General features: G+C 45.7%; 1 protein-coding gene across 1 annotated transcript; it reads right to left on the bottom strand.

Annotated features, from left to right (window-relative positions):
• Positions 1-1,021: 1,021 nt before the first annotated feature.
• Positions 1,022-18,506, bottom strand: GABPB2 (GA binding protein transcription factor subunit beta 2). Its single transcript, XM_073639374.1, has 9 exons — positions 18,308-18,506; positions 17,733-17,837; positions 11,312-11,479; positions 11,035-11,229; positions 10,760-10,898; positions 10,574-10,684; positions 3,136-3,315; positions 2,944-3,059; positions 1,022-2,825 (listed from the first exon to the last, which is right to left on the bottom strand). Exons 2-9 carry the CDS (start codon positions 17,835-17,837, stop codon positions 2,532-2,534), a joined length of 1,308 nt encoding a protein of 435 aa, XP_073495475.1. The 5' UTR covers positions 18,308-18,506; the 3' UTR covers positions 1,022-2,531.
• Positions 18,507-20,428: the final 1,922 nt, after the last annotated feature.

Below are 20,428 nucleotides of genomic sequence, written 5' to 3'. Positions count from 1 at the left end.
AGTTTTTTGCTCCGTTTTTTATTTATTTTTATTACGGTGTGCACAGAAGGAGTTAAATTAGTGTGACAGTTTTATAGATCGGGTTGTTTCGGACGCGCCGATACCAAATGTGTGTACTTTTTTTGTTTTTGCATAAATATACAGATTTATTGGTTCAATATTTTATTTATTTTGTGATTTTTTTTTTTAACAGTTTAAAAAAAAAAAAAAGTCTAAAAAATGTTTTCACATTTTTACTTAGTCCCTGCATGGGACATTAATTTTTATTTAACATCAGCATGACATCTTTGCTGACTGTTTCACAGTCAGTGTCTCCTGCCAGGCTTCAGCTGCAGGCTGAGCCTAGCAGGACACCATATATGGCAGATCTGGAGGCGGTCATGTGACCTCCAGCTGCCATAACAAAGGCAGGTCCTAGAAGATATCAGGGGGCCATCGGAGAGGGAAGTGGACGACTCGCTCTCTTCTCACTATCTTCTATATGCCGCGATCACTATAGATCACGGCATATAGAAGATAGCAAAGGGTTAACATCATTGGGACCTGATCCAATCAGGTCCCGATGATGTCCCCTGTCAGAGCCATCGCTCTGCACCGGAACCGCAGCGCTTGCAGGAGCCTGGGGGTCCTGAGCGCCGCGGGACCACCCACCGTTTTTAAATGTTGGCGCTGCACAGAGCCCAGGCAGCGCCGACGTTTATGTACAGTGGGCGGTCCTGAACCGGTTAAGGAGACCCTTAATTCACAGACTCCAGAGATCACAGGAATTAGATCACCATTAGTTCAAATCGGTAACACGGAAGCCGCTAGGAAATAAAAGGATTACAGCAACGGTCTCGCTTAGTGGCACAATAAAGCCACAACCTTTATAAATATGACTGAGCTCCATTGACATCGTTAAGGGAAACTTGGAAACCAAATAATTGCCGATGAGTTTTTTGTTTTGTTTTTTTATTTGAAAATATATAAAAAAAAAAAAAAAGGCTTTTATTGAAATATAAAATGCTTTACAAATTAGTAAAAAAAAAACAAAACATATGTACAGAGTACAAGAAAATTATTTCACATTATTAACAAAATAGTTTAACTGTAGAAAAGAGGCTCCATAAACAATATTCTCCCAACGCGCCCAAACCCCCATGCTTTACACAGGACAGGAGACATCACATAACGGAACGTGGAGCAATCAGTCTGATTCACTGGTTCCTAGGGGCCACTCAAACTCGCCAAAGTTTATTTTCCACACAAGGCCTCTTCCCCCACCCCCCCTCCAAAAATAAAAATAAAAATCATAGTCTTTGTGTTGCAGTCAGTATAATATATATTTATAGATAAAAAAAAAAAAAAAGAAGTTTCTCTCCACATAATGTTCTATATAATTATCTCCAATTCCAACATATAAATAACATTCATACAGAATATATCATGCACAAGATTTTACTTAAAACAGTGGCACAAAAATTTTCGGGGTATTTTGCAACGCGGTGTAAAAAAAAAAATATATAAAAAAAAAATAAATGTATAGGCCAAGGAATAAAATTTACCTTTAAAATTCCTTCAATTTTACAATATTTCTCCCCCACAAAAGTAGATTATTATGTGCAGTAAAGCAGAGAACGAGGCAAAACATCATGTGTTTTTTTTTTTATACAAAAAAAAAGTTAATTATATACGAATAAATTACAGACAAGGGAAAAAAAGACAAGTCTAGTAATAATAAAAAAAAAAAAAAATTATATAATTCCCAGTAAAGTAGCATACAGGGAACCGTCGCCTCCACACAGTTTCGGTCCTAGACTGTACGTACTGTGGTTTATGTATTTTTAGCATCAGATATCATGGAGTTAATGAAGAACGACCACAGATATGAGCGCTATATTCCAACATCGTGGATTTTAATGAATATTAAGTGGGCAGTTGCCATGGTAACAGTTTGCCGACTGGAGACACTGTCACGGCAGCGTAACCTTTTCCTGGTCTGTTCTGTCTTTCGCATTCCGCCACGTTTCGCAGCAAATACAAAGCGTCAATCTCTCGTCTCGGGAGTCCCAAGTGGAATGGGGACATAGCTGAGCTCACAAGCGTCATGTTTTAATTTCACTTAAACTACAAGTCTCAGTATGACTGGTCACGAACGCCTGGAAAACAAGCATTTTGTGCGTTGTGTAGTGAATGGATAGACGATATATACTGCAGGGAAGAAGGGGTAGAGGGGGCTGCAGCGACACGAGAGCGGCTGGAGAACTTATAAATATAGAAGAGTCTATATACAGTACATATGTACATTTACAGTGACGCTCAGCCAAGTCAGCTGCGGACCACCATCTGGAGGCCAACGCATCCCGGAAGCCGAGCTGTGCCCACCTTGTGGCCTTCATAATACAGGATAGCATTAGTAGAGCGACCGAGGGGCTTGTCTCCTGAGGACCATCGCACCTCACCAACCTAAGAGTCACCCACCTCTTCTGGCCTCAGACCCCAGATAAAGCTGGAAAGTTTGCCAACCTCGTATGATGATGGTGGCGGCTCGATCACATCACAACACTTTCCACAGGAAAGTCGCAGTAATGTTCCACTGTCTCTATCTCAGTCATCTCCGTGCCCTGTAACTCCTCGGTGGAGATGATAATGGTGTCCCCATCGCCCACCACCGTGAAGCTGTCCCCGTTGATGTGTTGTCGGGCCAGGTTCTCCAGCCTCACCCGGTACTCCTCCGCCTCCTGCTCCTTCTCCAGGAGCTGCTGCCGGAATTCCTGTGCCCGTACGTTTGCTTCATGCAGCTGCTGCTGGAGAAGCTTCCTGGCGTCCTCATCGTGATGGTTGTCCTGGATGGAAGAGGAGATAAAAAGGATTAACCACTATCAAATTCACCCCCCCCTCCTACAGCGCCGCTTCTGTCTCGCCTTTCCCCACCGGTTCACCCCTGCGCTTTAGTCTCCTCACCATTTTCTTTGTTGCAGCATTTGACACCATTTCTATGCGAGGTTTTTTGGTCGGAGGCGCGTCTTCCTCAGCAATCACCTCTTCTTCTAACACCTCTTCCTCAGGAATGGCAACAACTAAACAAAATGGCAGCAGTTACACGTGGCACGCATCCTTCCTTCCCTTCACGCTCTATACACCACATCTGCTCACCTTGCTCCCCATTTTGTATGGTCACTAGGAGCGGATGCTGGATGTGGTCAGCAGTAAACCCCCCATGCAGGTTTCCGAGCCCTACGCCATCCGTCACAATGGTGATCACCCTCTGGCCTCGGTTCTGCATAATCTGCCCCACGGAGGTGCCCACAGAATCCACAAGCTCAGTGGTGGAGCCTGGGGACAACACTTTTATGAGTAAAAGTCCAGTGATGGATAGATAGATAGATACACACACTTGGTTAAATTTGTTGGTACCCCTTGTTTAATGAATGAAAAACCCATAATGGTCACAGAAATAACTTGAATCTGACAAAAGTAATAATAAATTAAAAATCTATGGAAATGAAAAATAGCGAGTCAGACATTGCTTTTCAGCCCTGCTTCCACCGAACTTAAAAATTAAACTCATGAAATAGGCCTGGACAGAAATCATGGTACCCCTGAAAATAATGTCCCTTTTGTCACATGTTAAATCAAGTTGTGTCCACTAATTCGCATCACAGGTGTCTACAATCTTGTAATCAGTCAGTGGGCCTGTATATAGGGCTACAGATACTCACTGTGCTGTTTGGTGACATGGTGTGTACCACACTCAACATGGACCAGAGGAAGCAAAGGAAAGAGTTGTCTCAGGAGATTAGAAAGAAAATTATAGACAAGCATGATAAAAGGTGAAGGTTATAAGACCATCTCCAAGCAGCTTGATGTTCCTGTGACTACAGTTGCACATATTATTTAGAAATGTAAGATCCATGGGACTGTAGCCAACCTCCCTGGACGTGGCTACAGGAGAAAAATTGATGACAAATCAAAGACGGATAATACGAATGGTAACAAAAGAGCCCAGGAAAACTTCTAAAGAGATTAAAGGTGAACGTCAAGCTCAAGGAACATCAGTGTCAGATCGCACCATCCGTCGTTGTTTGATCCAAAGTGGACTTCATGGGAGACAACCAAGGAGAACATCATTGTTGAAAAAAATCATAAAAAAGCCAGACTACATGCTGACAAGCCACAAAGCTTCTGGGAGAATGTCCTATGGACAGATGAGACAAAAATGGAAGCCCTAAGTTCACAGACAGAAAAATGAAGCATATCAAGAAAAGCCTTAGTTACTTACCGGTAAAGGGATTTTTCGGAGCCCATGACAGCACCACATGAGAGAGAGGATCCGCCCATCAAGGACAGGAAACCTACAGGTTAAAAAGGGTGGCCCTCTCTTCCCACCTCAGTTTAGTTAACAGAGCATGAGAGTACCGCCAAGGTTAGTTATAACAAAACATAATCACATTAAGTACATTACTTTTCATCAATTTCCCGCAAGGGTGCACAAAAAGAAATCAAATCTACAGGAGTGCACACCACCAGTGAAGGGAGGGAATATAAAGGTGCTGTCATGGGCTCCGAAAAATCCCGTTACCGGTAAGTAACTAAGGCTTTATTCGGTCGCCCATGACAGCACCACGTGAGAGAATTACAGAGACGAAGGAAATTAGGGAGGGACCACAGCTTGAAGCACCCTTCTCCCGAAAGTGAGATCTGCAGAGCCACCCAGATCCAATCTATAGTGCCTATAGAAAGTAGAGGGAGAAGACCAAGTGGCAGCCTTACAAATTTCCTCAATGGAAAGCCCTGTCTTCTCCGCCCATGAGGTTGATACCGCTCTGGTAGAATGCGCCCTCAATCCCTCCGGTATCTCTTTATCCCCTGAGGAGTATGCGAGGGAAATGGCCTCCTTGATCCATCTAGCGATTGTAGCCTTTGAGGCCTTACAACCCTTCCTAGCCCCCTGATAGCAAATAAATAGGGACTTATCCTTTCTAAAGCCACGTGATACTTCTAAGTACCTTAGTACGCACCTCCTAACGTCTAAAGTGTGAAGTCTCTCCTCTTTTTGATTTTTGGGCAGAAAGCAAAAAGTTGGGAGAACTATTTCCTGGGTTCTATGGAATCGAGTGGCCACTTTAGGAAGAAAGGCTGGATCAGGTTTTAATATAATCCTGTCGTCCAGAATTTGCGTAAGTGGAGGGCATATTGAAAGGGCCTGTAGGTCACTGACTCTCCTGGCTGAAGTTAGGGCTACTAACAGGACCGTCTTTAGGAAAATAATTTTGGGGGAGACTAAATCTAGTGGCTCAAAAGGAGGACTGGTCAAGGCATCCAAGACAAAATTCAAATCCCAGGGAGACATCTTTACTTTGGTAATGGGTCTACACCTAAAGGAAGCTTTTAAAAAACAGGCTATCCAATAGTTATCTGCAATATTGGAAGAAAATAAAGCTCCCAAAGCCGACACCTGTACTTTCAAGGTACTGGTAGTGAGACCTAATTCTAAGCCTCGCTGCAGAAATTCCAGAATTTTCCAAATAGGGGGCCCCTCCTCCACCTTAACTTCTGCAAAGGACAGAAACTTCCTCCAGGTCCTGGCATAAATACGGGTGGTAACAGGTTTTCTGCTAGCCAGGAGAGTATTCACTACATTTGCGGGGAATCCTTTGTTGGTCAATAACACCCTCTCAAATTTCACGCCGTCAAATGTAGACTCGGGGTTGGAGGATGGGAAAGTGGCCCTTGAGTGAGGAGGTCCGGAATCTCCGGAAGAACCCAGGGATCTGATATGGACATCTTCCGGAGACAAGGGAACCAGGGTCTTTAGGGCCAAAAGGGACATACGAGTATCACTCTGGCCCGGTCTGCCCTGATCTTTCTCATCACCGCTGGGAGCAGGATCATGGGAGGGAAGGCATATGCCAGAGGAAATCTCCAGGGAACCATGAAGGCGTCCACTGCCAGGGGTCCAAGGAACAAAAATTTTCCACTTTCCGATTGGCTCTTGTTGCGAATAAGTCCACAGTCGGAAGGCCCCACATTTCTAAGATTCTGGAGAATATTTGTGTATTTAGGGACCACTCCCCCTCTTTTACAGAAGTACGGCTGAGGAAATCCGCTGTGATGTTTTCCTTGCCTTTTAGATGAGTAGCCGAAAGAGAGAGACAGTGATCTTCGGCTTTCAGCAGAAGTGCGTTCGCTACCCTCATCAAGTTTCTTGAGCGGGTTCCCCCTTGGTGGTTTAAGTAAGCTACCATGACTTGATTGTCCGAGAGTACACGGACATGCTGGTCCTGAAAATATATAAGGAACTCGTTGAACGCATGCTGCACAGCCAGAAGCTCCTTAACATTTGATGACAACTGTTGCTCACTGATTAACCAGGTTCCCTGCACTAATTTCCCTTCAAAGTGAGCTCCCCAACCTGTAGCACTTGCATCAGTGGACAAGACTGCAGTTGGACTACATTCCCAGGGAACCCCTTTAGCAAGATGGTCTTGTCGTAACCACCAACAAAGGGACCATATGGCACGAGGACCTAGCGTAAACTTAAGGTCTAGATGCCCCTCTAAAGCTGCGTTATTGTACAACACATCCCACTGAAAGGCTCTTGAATGCAATTGTGACCAACAAACCGCAGGAAAAGTGGAGGTGAAGGTTCCCAATAGTGACATGGCCTTACGGAGTGACATAGAAGGTTTACGTATACATTGTTCTACCAACTCCCGGATTCTATCAATTTTCTCTTCTGGAAGACAACATAGCTGTTTCCTGGAATCTAATATGACCCCCAGATATTGTTGTACCTTGAGTGGAGATAGTCTAGACTTTTCTAAATTTAGAAACCACCCCAAACTCTTTAAGACCGACATGGTCTCCTGCAGGTGGGTCTCGCATTGAACCAACGAATTCCCCACTATCAGGAGATCATCCAGGTAAGGGATAATTAGAATGTCCCTTACTCTTATATGGGCCATAACTTCCACCATTACTTTAGTAAAAACCCGTGGGGCTATAGCTAAACCGAAGGGGAGTGCAGTGTATTGGAAATGTTTAACCACCCCGTCTATTTCAATGGCCAGCCTCAAGTATTTCTGGTAATTACTATGAATTGGGATATGGTAATACGCATCTTTGAGATCGAGCACTACCATATAGCAGTGGGGAAAAAGTAACTTTATTACGGATTTTAAAGACTCCATTTTAAAGGTGTGTATTTTAAGGAAATTATTCAGGGATTTCAGATTTATAATTGTCCTGAAACTTCTATCCGGTTTCGGAATCAAGAAGAGCGGGGAGTAGAAACCAAGACCCTTTTCAGCTTCCGGAACCTCAATCAGGACGTGCTTTCTTATTAGGGTTTGTACTTCCGAAACTAGGGCAGCCTGGCGTTCTGGGGAAGAACTGGAGGGAACAACCATGAACCTTTTGTGAGGCAATGCTTTAAATTGAAATTTAAGACCATACTTAATCAGGCTCAAAATCCAATTACTATGAGAAATCTGTTCCCAAGCTGGGACAAAAAAAATGACAATCTCCCTCCCACCTGGGCTGATTGTGTATCCCCTGGCTTCTGCACAATTTTTGGAGACGGACCAAAGAGTAGACCTCTACCTTTTCAACCTCTTTCATCAGACTTGTCTTCCTCCCTGAAATATCTCTTCCGGAAAAATTTCCTCTTCCGGAAAGATCTCTTAAAGGAGGGTAGAGGTACTGATGGAAACCCCTTCTTAGGGTCCCCCGCTTGCTCCAATAAGTCGTCCATGGTCTGACCAAAGAGGTATTCCCCTTCACACGGGATTGTACAGTCTGGACTTAGTCTGTAAATCCCCTGGCCAGCTTTTAATCCACAAGGCTCGCCGAGCCGCATTTGACAGTGCTGCTGACTTTGCTGCCAACCTCACCGAGTCCACAGATGCATCAGCAAGAAAAGCTGCCGCCCCCTGAACCAGTGGAAGGGAAGAAATAATGTCTTTCCTAGAAGTCCCATCCTTCAACTGACTGTCTAGCTGTTCAAGCCACACCATCAGGGCTCTGGACGTACAGGTAGCTGCTACTGTTGGCCTCAGTGCTCCCGCAGCTGTCTCCCATGCCCCTTTCAGGAAAGTATCAGCCCGTCTGTCTAGGGGATCTCTCAATGCACCCATATCATCGAACGGGAGGGAAGTTCTTTTCGCTGCTTTGGTAACAGCAACATCCAGCTTGGGTGCTTTTAACCAGGAGGAACACATAGCATCCTCAAACGGATATTTCCTTTTAAAGGATGGAGGAACACTACCCTTCTTGTCAGGCTTTCTCCACTCCTTATCAATGAGGTCTTTCACCTTTGAATTTACTGGAAAGACCCTTCTCTTCTTTAGCCCCAGACCACCAAACATAACATCCTCAGCTGACTTCTCTACCCTCGAGTCCACTATCCCCATTGTAGATCGGACGGCTTTTACTAGGGCATCGACCTCCTTCAGGGGAAAGCACTGTATCTGGCTCACTGTCAGAAGAAGAGAAGGCGGAGGAGGAAGCAACCAATAGCTCAGAGTCTGAACCCAGCTGGGTTTCTTGAGGAATATGCCCAGACTCTGAACCTTGCAATGCTTTGCCTATTTCTTCCCTTATTAAAGTTCTTAGGCCTAGGGAAAAATCTGGGGTCTCCTCCGATATCATTTTGCTGATACAAAGCTGACATAACCTTTTGCTATATGAATCAGGGAGCGGACAGCTGCATAAGGCACACTCTCTGTGCTTGGACTTCGAGGAACATTTCTTGCTCTAAAAGAAAGTCATAGATAGAAAGAAGGAGGAAACATTAGTAGAACTTTCACGAAGATTCCACTCACCCCACAGAACCTTCGGTACCGTAGAAGCAGAAGAATCCAGCATGCATGGCGAGGAATCACGCCGCACCGGACCGTCCTTCCTGCTCTTAGTGGTAGCTCTTCTAGCTGTACGACCAGACCCTAGCCGGGAATGACGCTGCGCCACTAGTTGTGAGGGCTCCCCAGAGGGCTGCTCCTGCAGCAGATGTTGTTGCCTAGGTGACAGCTTCTGTGAATCTTCCATAGCTTACAATGTAAGAATGGGCTGGGAAGCACCTCTGTATGTTACCAGACCCTTTATATACTGGCCATGCCGGTACCATGTGTGTTTTTTTTTTTTTTTTTAAACCCAGGAGGGCGTTACCTGCTCCTTGGTCTTCCTCCCCAGGTCCAGGTGGGATCCAGGTGGGCTCCTCGCCGTCAGGTCCTCAATCCCCCGGCGTTCAGCTGCTCGCGCCAAAAAAATTCAAACGAGCCCCGCCCCTTCCGGTGACATCACAGGGCTTCCTGCCCGACGCACCGGAAGTCACGTCAGAAGGTCGCGCCCGTCACGTGCGCTGCCGGCGCGACCTGGATCTCCTGCAAGCTGTTTTTTTTTTTTTTTTTTTTGGGGGGGGGGGGGGGGGGGGGGAGCCCGCTAGCGGCCCCACTCCTGGCGGACATCTACCTCCCGTGAGGCGATGTCGCGCCCGCCGCAACGCTCACGGAGGCGCCCCCATGAGCCCTGCCGTGGCGTCTCCAGAGGACCAGGACGGACCAGCTCCAACCACCTGCTGTGGCCCTCTCTGGGACAGGAGTCCATCTTCTGCAGGTAAGCCTGCAAGGTCCCCCATCATGGACAGGAAACCTAAACTGAGGCGGGAAGAGAGGGCCGCCCTTTTTAACCTGTAGGTTTCCTGTCCTTGATGGGCGGATCCTCTCTCTCACGTGGTGCTGTCATGGGCGACCGAATAAATAACACTTTCCCTACTGTGAAACATGGAGGAGGCTCTGTTATGTTCTGGGTCTGCTTTGCTGCATCTGGCACAGGGTGTCTTGAAACTGTGCAGGGTACAATGAAATGTCAAGACTATCAAGGGATTCTAGAGAGAAATGTGCTGTCCAGTGTCAGAAAGCTTGGTTTCAGTCGCAGGTCATGGATCTTGCAACAGGATAATGACCCAAAATACACAGCTAAAAACACCCAAGAGGAAAACATTGGACTATTCTGAAGTGGCCTTCTATGAGCCCTGACCTACATCCTATTGAGCATCTTTGGAAAGAGCTGAAACATGCCGCCTGGAAAAGGCAACCTTCAAACACAAGACAACTGGAGCAGTTTGCTCATGAGGAGTGGGCCAAAATACCTGTCGAGAGGCGCAGAAGTCTCATTGACAGTTACAGGAATCGTTTGATTGCAGCGATTGCCTCAAAAGGTTGTTCAACAAAATATTAAGTTAAGAACCATCATTTCTGTCCAGGACTATTTCATGTTTTTAATTTTTTAAAGAATTCCGTTGAAGCAGGGTTGAACAGCAATGTCTGACTTTCATCTGTTCATTTTCATAGATTTTTAATTTATTATTACTTTAGTCAGATTCAAGTTATTTCTGTGACCATTGTGGGTTTTTTCTTTCATTAAATGAGGGGTACCAACAATTTTACCTTCAAATTATCTTTATGGTTTTTTTTAATGGGGGGGGGGGGGATACAATATACACGATGGGATTAAAACATGCAAGTACCAACAATTTTTACCATGTGTGTATATAGAAAAATAAAGATCTCACTGGTACGAGGGCAACACTCACCACCGGTAAAGTCTGAGCCAGATATAGGGGAGGAGGCCTCTGCCAGCGCTGCCAGTGTGGCCAGCACAGAATTGGGGTTGGTAATCTCTATGGTGCCTCCATTGCTGTTGACTGTAAGAGAAAAAAAATATTACATATGAAATGCTCAACATCAGAAAGCGCAGGACTGTGCCCGTTACACCATACCTGTAGAAGTGGTCAAGTTGGACGTAGACACTAGGCTGGCCAGATCTCTGGGCGTCAGGATGATCTGCGGTGAGGAGACAGTGATGGCATTGGTCCTGGCCGGCTGGATGTGGAAGTGTCCCTGTCCTTGCATAGTTTCCTGTGGTGGAAGAAGAGCGATCATGTGATTAAGTGAAGCCCGAAGGTTGAATATACTTGACCACCAAGGGTTTAAACATGTTTAGTGGCACCAGTATCTATAACGGAGAGCCACACCCCAATGCCCGCCGCCTTACCTGTAAGGTAATCAGCAGCTCAGGGTAATTTCGATCGAGGGCGATATCGAAAGGTGTTTTTCCAAATTTGCTCTGGAGGTTGACGTCGGCCCCGTTGTTGATGAGCAGCTCCACCACGTCCTGGTGATTGTGCTCCGTCGCCCAGTGCAGTGCAGTCATCTCCAGCATGTCTTTGGCGTTGATATTGGCACCGTTCTAAAGAAGGGGAGATACCATTAATAACCAATCAGGAAGAGGGGGATGATGAGCGATTTCCACCAAATGGGTGTGGCCACACCTTGATCAGCAGATCCACGATGAGAGTGTGGCCCTCGGCGGCCGCCATGTGCAGGGGAGTCCGGTCCACCTTGGTCCGGGCGTCTCGGCTGATCCCTGCCTGCAGGAGAACCTTCACAGTGGAGAAGTGTCCGCACTGAGCAGCGAGATGGAGAGGAGACGTCCCAAGCTGGAAGATAAATTACGCCACGGGTTAGGTGGATCCATCCAGCACATACAGTGCCTACAAGTAGTATTCAACCCCCTGCAGATTTAGCTGGTTTGATAAGATGCAAATAAGTTAGAGCCTTCAAACTGCAAACGAGAGTAGGTTTTATGAACAGAAGCATAAATCTTACAAACCAAAAAGTTATGTTGCTCAGTTGAATTTTATTAAATTTTAAACATAAAAGTGTGGGTCAATTATTATACAACCCCTATGTTTAATATTTTATGGAATAACCCTTGTTTGCAATTACAGCTAATAATCGTCTTTTATAAGACCTGATCAGGCCGGCACAGGTCTGTGGAGTTATCTTGGCCCACTCCTCCATGCAGATCTTCTCCAAGTTATCTAGGTTCTTTGGGTGTCTCATGTGGACTTTATTCTTGAGCTCCTTCCACAAGTTTTCAATTGGGTTAAGGTCAGGAGACTGACTAGGCCACTCCAACACCTTGACTTTTTCCCTCTTGAACCAGGCCTTGGTTTTCTTGGCTGTGTGCTTTGGGTCGTTGTCTTGTTGGAAGATGAAATTACAACCCATCTTAAGATCCTTGATGGAGGAGCGGAGGTTCTTGGCCAAAATCTCCAGGTAGGCCGTGCTATCCATCTTCCCATGGATGCGGACCAGATGGCCAGGTCCCCTGGCTGAGAAACAGCCCCACAGCATGATGCTGCCACCACCATGCTTGACTGTAGGGATGGTATTCTTGGGGTCGTATGCAGTGCCATCCAGTCTCCAAACGTCACGTGTGTGGTTGGCACCAAAGATCTCGATCTTGGTCTCATCAGACCATAGAACCTTGAACCAGTCTGTCTCAGAGTCCTCCAAGTGATCATGAGCAAACTGTAGACGAGCCTTGACATGACGCTTTGAAAGTAAAGTTACCATACAGGCTCGTCTGGAACGGAGACCATTGCGGTGGAGTACGTTACTTATGGTATTGACTGAAACCAATGTCCCCACTGCCATGAGATCTTCCCGGAGCTCCTTCCTTGTTGTCCTTGGGTTAGCCTTGACTCTTCGGACAAGCCTGGCCTCGGCACGGTAGGACACTTTCAAAGGCTGTCCTGGCCGTGGAAGGCTAACAGTAGTTCCATAAGCCTTCCACTTACGGATGATGCTCCCAACAGTGGAGACAGGTAGGCCCAACTCCTTGGAAAGGGTTTTGTACCCCTTGCCAGCCTTGTGACCCTCCACGATCTTGTCTCTGATGGCCTTGGAATGCTCCTTTGTCTTTCCCATGTTGACCATGTCTGAGTGCTGTTCACAAGTTTGGGGAGGGTCTTAAATAGTCAGAAAAGGCTGGCAAAAGAGATCTTTAATCCACACACGTGAAGCTCATTATTCTTGGTGCCTGAACTACTTCTTAATACTTTAGGGGGACCAAACAGAATTCTTGTGGTTTGAGGGGTTGAATAATAAATGACACTCTGAATTAACTTTTAACGTTTTAAAAAAACAAACAAAAACAAAACAAAACCAAAATTTGCTGCAGTGCATTTCTCACTTCCAGGCTGATCTACAGTACAAATGTCACAATGCCAAGTTAATTCCGCATGAGTCAACCAGCTAAATCTGCAGGGGGTTGAATACTACTTGTAGGCACTGTAGTACAAATGTGCTAGTGTCTGGTGAGGGGTGTATGGGAGCAAAGTTATCAGCCCCTAACACTAGAGATCTGATCCAGTTCATGTCCCTGCTGTTAACCGTTTAGGTGCTGCTGTCAATCTATGACAATAATAGTATCATAACTATTCTGTCACCATCACCTCCCCCTCGTGACCATATCGCCGACGGGTTGGCATGTCAGCCAGGGGCCTACAAAAAGCGATCAAAATGTCCCATGTGCCCCCAAAATGGTATGAACACAAAAAAACAAGCCCGCACTGCTCTATAAAAAAGTTACGGGTCTCACAAAATGGAGACAAACATTTTTATACATACACAAAATACAGACTGTAAAAACCAATGTAATATACAAACTTGGTGTCACTGTAATTACCCTGACATGGAGACTTGCGTTACCGGGACATTATTACAGCACAATGAATGCCGTAAGAAAACCCAAAAATCAATTGCATTTTTTTTCCACCATGCCATCCTACTTGGAATTTCTCTCCCCCATTTTCCAGTACATTATAAAGTACACTAAACAGCGTAATTCAAAAGTTCAATTTAGTCCCGCAAAAAGGGCCAGTTATAGATAAAGTGTGGCCCTAGGCAAAGTAAGAGGGGGCCCGTCACATGCAGAAACGTCACTTACCTCCACACATAGTGAAAAACAGCTGCAAACAACGCTAAGGCAAAAAAAGCTGTGTTTTACAGTAAAGCAAAGTGAATGATCTCAAAAATCTAATACACATGCTTTTTTTTACCTAGAGTTTTGTTTTAAATTTGCAGCAAGTCAATCTTTTTGGCATTTTTCACCCATTTGAATGAACTAGGAAAAAATGTATCAAAAACACACATTTTTTACGCAGTGTTTTCTCTGCAAACAAAAAAAAAAATCTGCAAAAATGCCATGTGTGAACATAGCCTTGAAATCATGTCTGGCCGCCTTAATGGAAGTACGGCCACAAAGAGAAAATGTACTTCGATTCTTCCTGCAGCTGCAGAGCATGTGCGCATTCACGCAGAGCGGCCTGTCAATCGTAGTGCAGGGTAGTGATTATGTTGCGCTCACAGTGTAGTGATCCGTGACTGTCGGTGACCGCCTCAATGACCATACAGAACAGCTGATTGGCAGCACGCCCTGTTCAGGCTGAAGATATATTGTGACATGTCAGTGTGTCGGGAAAAAAAAAAAATATTTGTGTATCTATTTTAGCACTAAACTGTACCCGAGTCGCAGATTGTGTATAACCAGTGACAGAATAATCAACACAATGGAAAAATCACTGGTCACAAGGCAACAAAAATGTGTGGTGTGAACTGAACGCCGTGTAGCCCTAGACAAATGCCGTCGATGTGCTGCTGAGAATAACAATTTTTCTTCCAGCATACGCTATCTAGCTACTCAATGGCTGAGCGTTTTGCTCTTTTATAAACCCACGAACGCCCGTCCGCGCTGCCGGCACACTGTTCAGTTACATACACGTGATTCATGACCTCTTTACCACTCACAATATTTCCTTCTTGGGCATCATCAAAACATGGCTGACGCCCTCCGATACTACCTCCCCTGCAGCACTGTGTTACGGTGGCCTCCACTTCACCCACACTCCACATGGTGGAGAAGTGGGTCTTCTCCTTTCTACAAACTGCAACCTAATCCTATCTCTACCGTCCCTTATCCTTCCTTCTTTTGAAATAGACTGTCTGCATCTACTCTGCCTCCAACCTCCAGACCCGGCCACTGCCTTTATTGACCAATTCTCCACAGGGCTTCTTCTTTTTCTCTGCTGACATTCCCACCATCATCATGGGCGACTTCAACATCTCCACTGGCACCCGCCAGTCAGCAGCCTCCAAACTCCTGTCGCTTACTTCATCCTTTGGACTCACTCAGTGGTCCTCCTCAGCCACCCACAAAGACATACATTAGACTTTATCTTCACCCGACTGCGCCCAATCTAACCTCACAACCTCCCCTCTCCACCTATTTAACCACCATCTACTCACATTCATGTCCTCCTTACATGCCACCCATGTCCAGCAACTAGCACACCCCCGCAGAAACCTCGCACATCTAACCACTCACACCCTGACTCTATTCTACCACTGACATCCATATCTTCACTCCACGACACAGACAGGGCCACTGCTTCTACAATGCCACTCTCGCATCAGCTACTGACTCGGTTGCCCCTCTCGTGAATGGCAGAGCGCGACGAATTAATAGACAACTCTGGCACAATAATCTCACTAAAAAGCTTCGGCAAGCGTCCAGGGTTACAGAGCGGTGTTGGAAGAAAACACATTCGCAAGATGACTTTACTGCATTCAAACAAGCAACACTCACATTCAAATCAGCCCTCACCTCTGCTAAACAGGCCTACTTCACAACCCTCATATCTTCCTTATCCTACAACACCAAACAGTTATGCAACACTTTTAACTCCCTCCTGTACACACCACTGCCCCCTGCGACCTCCCTAATCTCTGCTGAGGAGTTTGCCACACGCTTCAAAAAGAAGAAGATCGACCAAACACAGTTAATCTTTATTGTTTGACCACCAAAAGTCCTTTGTATACCAGACCAATGCCCTTACCCCATAACCTACCTCTCCAACATCAGTTAAGGAGTGCTTACTCGTCTCTTCTCCAAATCACCCCTCACCACTTGTGCACTTGAACCCATGCCATCTCCCCAACCTCACTATCACACTTATCCCATCCCTAACCCATCTCTTCAACCTATCACTAACTTCTGGTACCTTCCCTTCTACTTTCAAACATGCCTCAATCACACCTATCCTCAAAAAGCCATCCGTCGACCTGACCATTATGTCCAGCTATCGCCCCATATCGATGCTCCCAAACTCCTTGAGCAGCAAGCTCACATTGAACTTTCCTCTCACCTAACTCTCTCTTTGACAACTGACAATCCAGTTTCCGTCCCCACCACGCCACTGAAACCTACCTGACCAAAATTACTAACCACTTACTTACAGCCAAAGCCAACAGAAAATTCTCTATACTCCTCCTTCTTGACCTGTCCTCTGCATTCAACACAGTTGACCACTGCCTCCTACTACAGATTCTCTCTTCCTTTGGTGTCAAAGTCCTTGCCCTATCCTGGATCTCCTCATACATTTCCAACCGCACATTTAGCGTCTACCACTCCAACACTACCTCCTCATCCCGTCCTCTCTCTCTCTTTTGGAGTCCCTCAAGGCTCTGTCCTAGGATCCTTATTCTTCTCAATCTATACCCATGGCCTGGAACAACTAGAAGTTCCATGGCTTCCAGTATCACCTATACACGGATGGCACTCAGGTTTACCTCACTGGCCCAGACGTCACCTCTCTGCTGTCAAGAAGTGTCTATCAGCCATATCCTCCTCCTTCTCTCGCTTCCTCAAGCTCAATGTGGACAAATCTGAACTCATTTTTCCTCCATCTCCCGTATCTTCCCCACCTGATCTATCACAATAAATGACATCACTCTTTCCCATGTACTATAAATCCGCTTCCTCTGAGTAACCCTTGACTCTGCCCTGTCCTTCAAACCCCACATCCAAGCTCTCGCCTCCAGCTCAAAAGTATTTCCAGAATCTGTCAATTCCTCAACCCTGAATCTACTAAAATGTTAGTGCATGCCCTCATCATCTCCCACCTCGACTACTGCAACATCCTCCTCTGTGGACTACCTGCCAACACCCTCGCATCTCTCCAGTCCGTCCTTAACTCTGCTGCCCGACTAGTTCATCTCCCTCCTCCTCTGTTACCCCACTTTGCAAATCCCTTCATTGGCTCCCAATTCCCCAGCATATCCAGTTACGAACACTGACCTACAAAGCCATCAATAACCTCTCTCCTCCGTACAGCTCAGAACTAATCTCCCGTCCTCCCAAGACCTCCTTCTCTCCTCCACACTTATTCGTTCCTCACCCAATCGCCTCCAAGACTTCTCCAGAAAATCCCCCATCCTCTGGAATTCTGTGCCCCAACACTTCCGATAATCTGCCACATTCATATCCTTCAGACAGGACCTGAAAACCCATCTCTTCAAGAAAGCTTACAGCCTGCCATGACCCAGCTGACTCATCACCACCAGATGTGCTGCAACCCCTACTGTCTCCTTCCCCGTTCCTGTAGAATGTAAGCCCACAAGGGCAGGGTCCTCTTCCCTCTGTACCAGTCTATCATTGTTAGTTGTTTACTGTAAGTGATATCTGTATTTGGTATGTAACCCCCGTCTCATGTACAGCGCCATGGAATCAATGGCGCTATATAAGTAATAAATAATACACTACAAGCCAAGCAAACCCAGCGCACGTCGCACCCATACAAGCTGCTCACCTTCCCGGGTCCAGCGCAGAGTCTCTGCTGCAGCTTCCTGTGTCTGTTACTGCCCATCAGCGAGCTAGGTGGCTTTACCGATTAGCAGCGCTGAAGAAAGTAACAGAACTAGGAGCAGCGGTGGAGACTCGGTGCTGGATGGAAAAATATAAGTTTTAGCTCTTGGAAGAAGAAAGGAAAGAAAAAAAAACAACAAATGTAAAGGGGGGGTTGTCAGGACTTGTCGCCCCCCACGACACCCGGCCGGAGGACGTACCCAGTCCGTGGTGAAGGGCGCCCCATTCTGCATCAGCTGTCGCACCTCGTCATCTTCTCCGCTGCGAGCCGCCTCCAGTAACCGCTTCCCCAGGTCCAGCGCCATCTGCAAGACACAATCATAGGGCATTGCCACACATGCGACTGTCTGAGGGAAGATGTGACGAGGGATGGGGGTCCGGAGGTCCAATATGAAACGAGGGGATAATGATCGACCTCATATGATGGGAACGGCACAGAAATCCAGCGACAACAAACATGGCCGCCTCCGAGGACTCCGGCACGGCCACAGGGGCATCGGGCTGGAAACCCCCATATACGCAAGATATCTGTTACATCCCCCTCCAAGAAAGCGGAGCGACCCCAGAGGACATGCCAGCGGATTGGAGCAAATCCATTGCAGTAATCTGGTCGTGGCTGAGGGGTCAATTATCAGGAGGTGGGGAAATAACATATGTGGGGTGGTGAAGTAAGCTGCTACTTGTGGTGCCCCTGTAGCTTCCGCCCCTTAATCGCACACAGGGAGACCACATGGACATCGGCGGACTATATCGACCGATTTCCAGGCGCACTCACCGTCGCGGCCGGTCAGCGCTCACAGCCAGCTTGCCAAGCCTATCCGCTCCTCCGTCCGCCCTCCTCGGTGAGAATCCGTCACGTTACTGTAGAAATTTCATCTATTTCAAAAGTTTGAGTGCCAACAAAATGGCGGCGACAACAGCGGAGGAGTACAGGGCGGAAGTAAGGCGCACAGCGTCAACGATGCCGCGGATGAATCCGGTTGTGGACTTGGACGCTTCACTCCTCCTGCAAGACGGGACTTATTTTTTTTTTTAAAAAGTGCAGAACTGCGGCTGCGCAGAGCAAAAGGGCGCGAAAACTTCACCTCAGCAATATATAAAAGGCCAGATTTGCTGCTTTTGGCAATCATGCTCTTCACAGTCTTGTTATTATAGCCAAAAATGGTCACAATATGAGTCATTTTGTTATGAGGTGCTGCACACTTCAGAAAAATCTAACAATGGGGCAGTTGTGCCAGATGTGGGCGCTTCTCTGAGGAGAAAAGCGCCTCAAAATCATATTATAAAACAAATTAGGTCAAAAGTCAGTCAGCGACAGAAAAATGGTGCGGTTATTACCTTTAGGTGCCATTTTCTGCCCTCAAATGCTATGGCGGAGGCAAAATTCTGCTTAAATGCGTAGAGTTTAGTTCCCAAAATGAGCGTCTCCTCGACGTGACTCTTCAGAGAGACGTTTATTAGAAATATATCGGTGGGATTTCAGGTTTATCAATAATTTCCTCTCAGGCAATGAAAAAAATCCTTTAATTTGGCATGTTCCAGACTCCTGAGGTGCCAAATAATCCAGTTTTCCAGACTATGAGACGCCATTACATTGATGTTCACATCTGCGTCCTGGTTTCCTATCCCAGAACCACATCGCAGTGTCGAATTTGTCACAACCTCGCTCGTCGGTCGCCATTTATTTGCATCGGGGTCCTTATCGGCGTCCGCCATTTCGACTTGAAAAATGGTGCCTCATACTTCACACTGTGCTCTTCTTCCTGTCAAATATGAGAGAATCTGCAATTGGATGTGAATAAAGCAAGAAGTCACTACAGCGCCACCATCCTGGTGCCAGTATTTAGCGGCAATTTGCCTGATTTATTAACCCCTTAACGAACGCCAACAGTCATTAAGGGGAATAACAAGAGACTAGAAAGCATAATAAAAAATATTCACACCCCACAATGGGATCAAGTACAAATAAATTAAATAAAATGTGTAAAAAAAAAAACCGCAAGATGTGCAAAAAAAATAACGAAAAGTTGTTACACCACTAAAACCGCAGCTTTTGTGTAAAAAAAAAACGTCCGCATAATTGGTATCCGGAATGACAATAATTATAAATGTTGCACATTATTTATTCTGTACAGTAAAAATAAAAGAAAAACAACCAAAATTTTGTTTTTTTATCATACTGACACAAACAAAAGTGAATTAAAAGCAATAAAAAAAAGACATCTGAAAAAAAAAAAAATGGTATCAATGAAAACGCAAAATCGGCCCTCAAAAAAGCCCTCATATGACTCTTTCGGGTAAAAAAATGAAAAGGTTATAGCTCTCAGCATATAGTGATTGCTTTTAGTGTGTAATAGTAGCAAAGCATTAAAAAAATATATATAAATCTGGTATCACCATAATTGTACTGACCCGAAGAATAAACAGGTTTTCTCAATTTTACGGCACTGAACCAGGCGAAAAAAAATAAAATATAAAACAATTATTGAATCGCTGGTTTTTGCTCATTCTGCGTCTGCAAAATCTGAATAAAAAGCGATCAAAAATTGTTATGTACCCCATAATCACACATATAATTACTTTAACTTGTCCGGCTAAACTAAAAGCCCCCATACAGCTGTGGTGGCCAAAGAATAAAAAAGTTACAGCTCTCAGAATATGGCAAATAAAACTATTTTTCAGAAAAAGCATTTTTTAGTGTGTAAAAGTATCAAAACCATAATTAAAAAATGATATGTCTGGTACATTTCCCCTTGTGAAGACTTGGAGCTACAGCAGTTGACTAGCTTCCTCTCTGGTGCCCTTGGAGGACGTTTGGTGTTATCTCTCTGGTGTCTGCTCAAGCTAAGTTTTCCCCCTTTGTTTGTCTCCCTTGGTGTCTTTAGTTTATAGTGGG

The sequence above is a fragment of the Phyllobates terribilis genome, unplaced genomic scaffold, assembly GCF_046119375.1.
Source record: "Phyllobates terribilis strain yellow unplaced genomic scaffold, ASM4611937v1 Scaffold_7__3_contigs__length_470593459, whole genome shotgun sequence".
Classification (NCBI taxonomy): Eukaryota; Metazoa; Chordata; class Amphibia; order Anura; family Dendrobatidae; genus Phyllobates; species Phyllobates terribilis.
The sequence above is the reverse complement of the archived record's forward strand: the minus strand, read 5'-3'. Positions and strand labels throughout refer to the sequence as shown.

Excerpts from the sequence above, each read along its gene's own strand:
- GABPB2 (XM_073639374.1), bottom strand. The coding sequence starts at position 17,837 with ATGGCGCTGGACCTGGGGAAGCGGTTACTGGAGGCGGCTCGCAGCGGA. Across the intron at positions 11,230-11,311 it reads TCGTGGATCTGCTGATCAAG|AACGGTGCCAATATCAACGC; the intron begins GTGTGGCCACAC and ends CCCCTTCTTTAG. Across the intron at positions 3,316-10,573 it reads TGGCTCAGACTTTACCGGTG|GCTCCACCACTGAGCTTGTG; the intron begins GTGAGTGTTGCC and ends TGTTGTCCCCAG.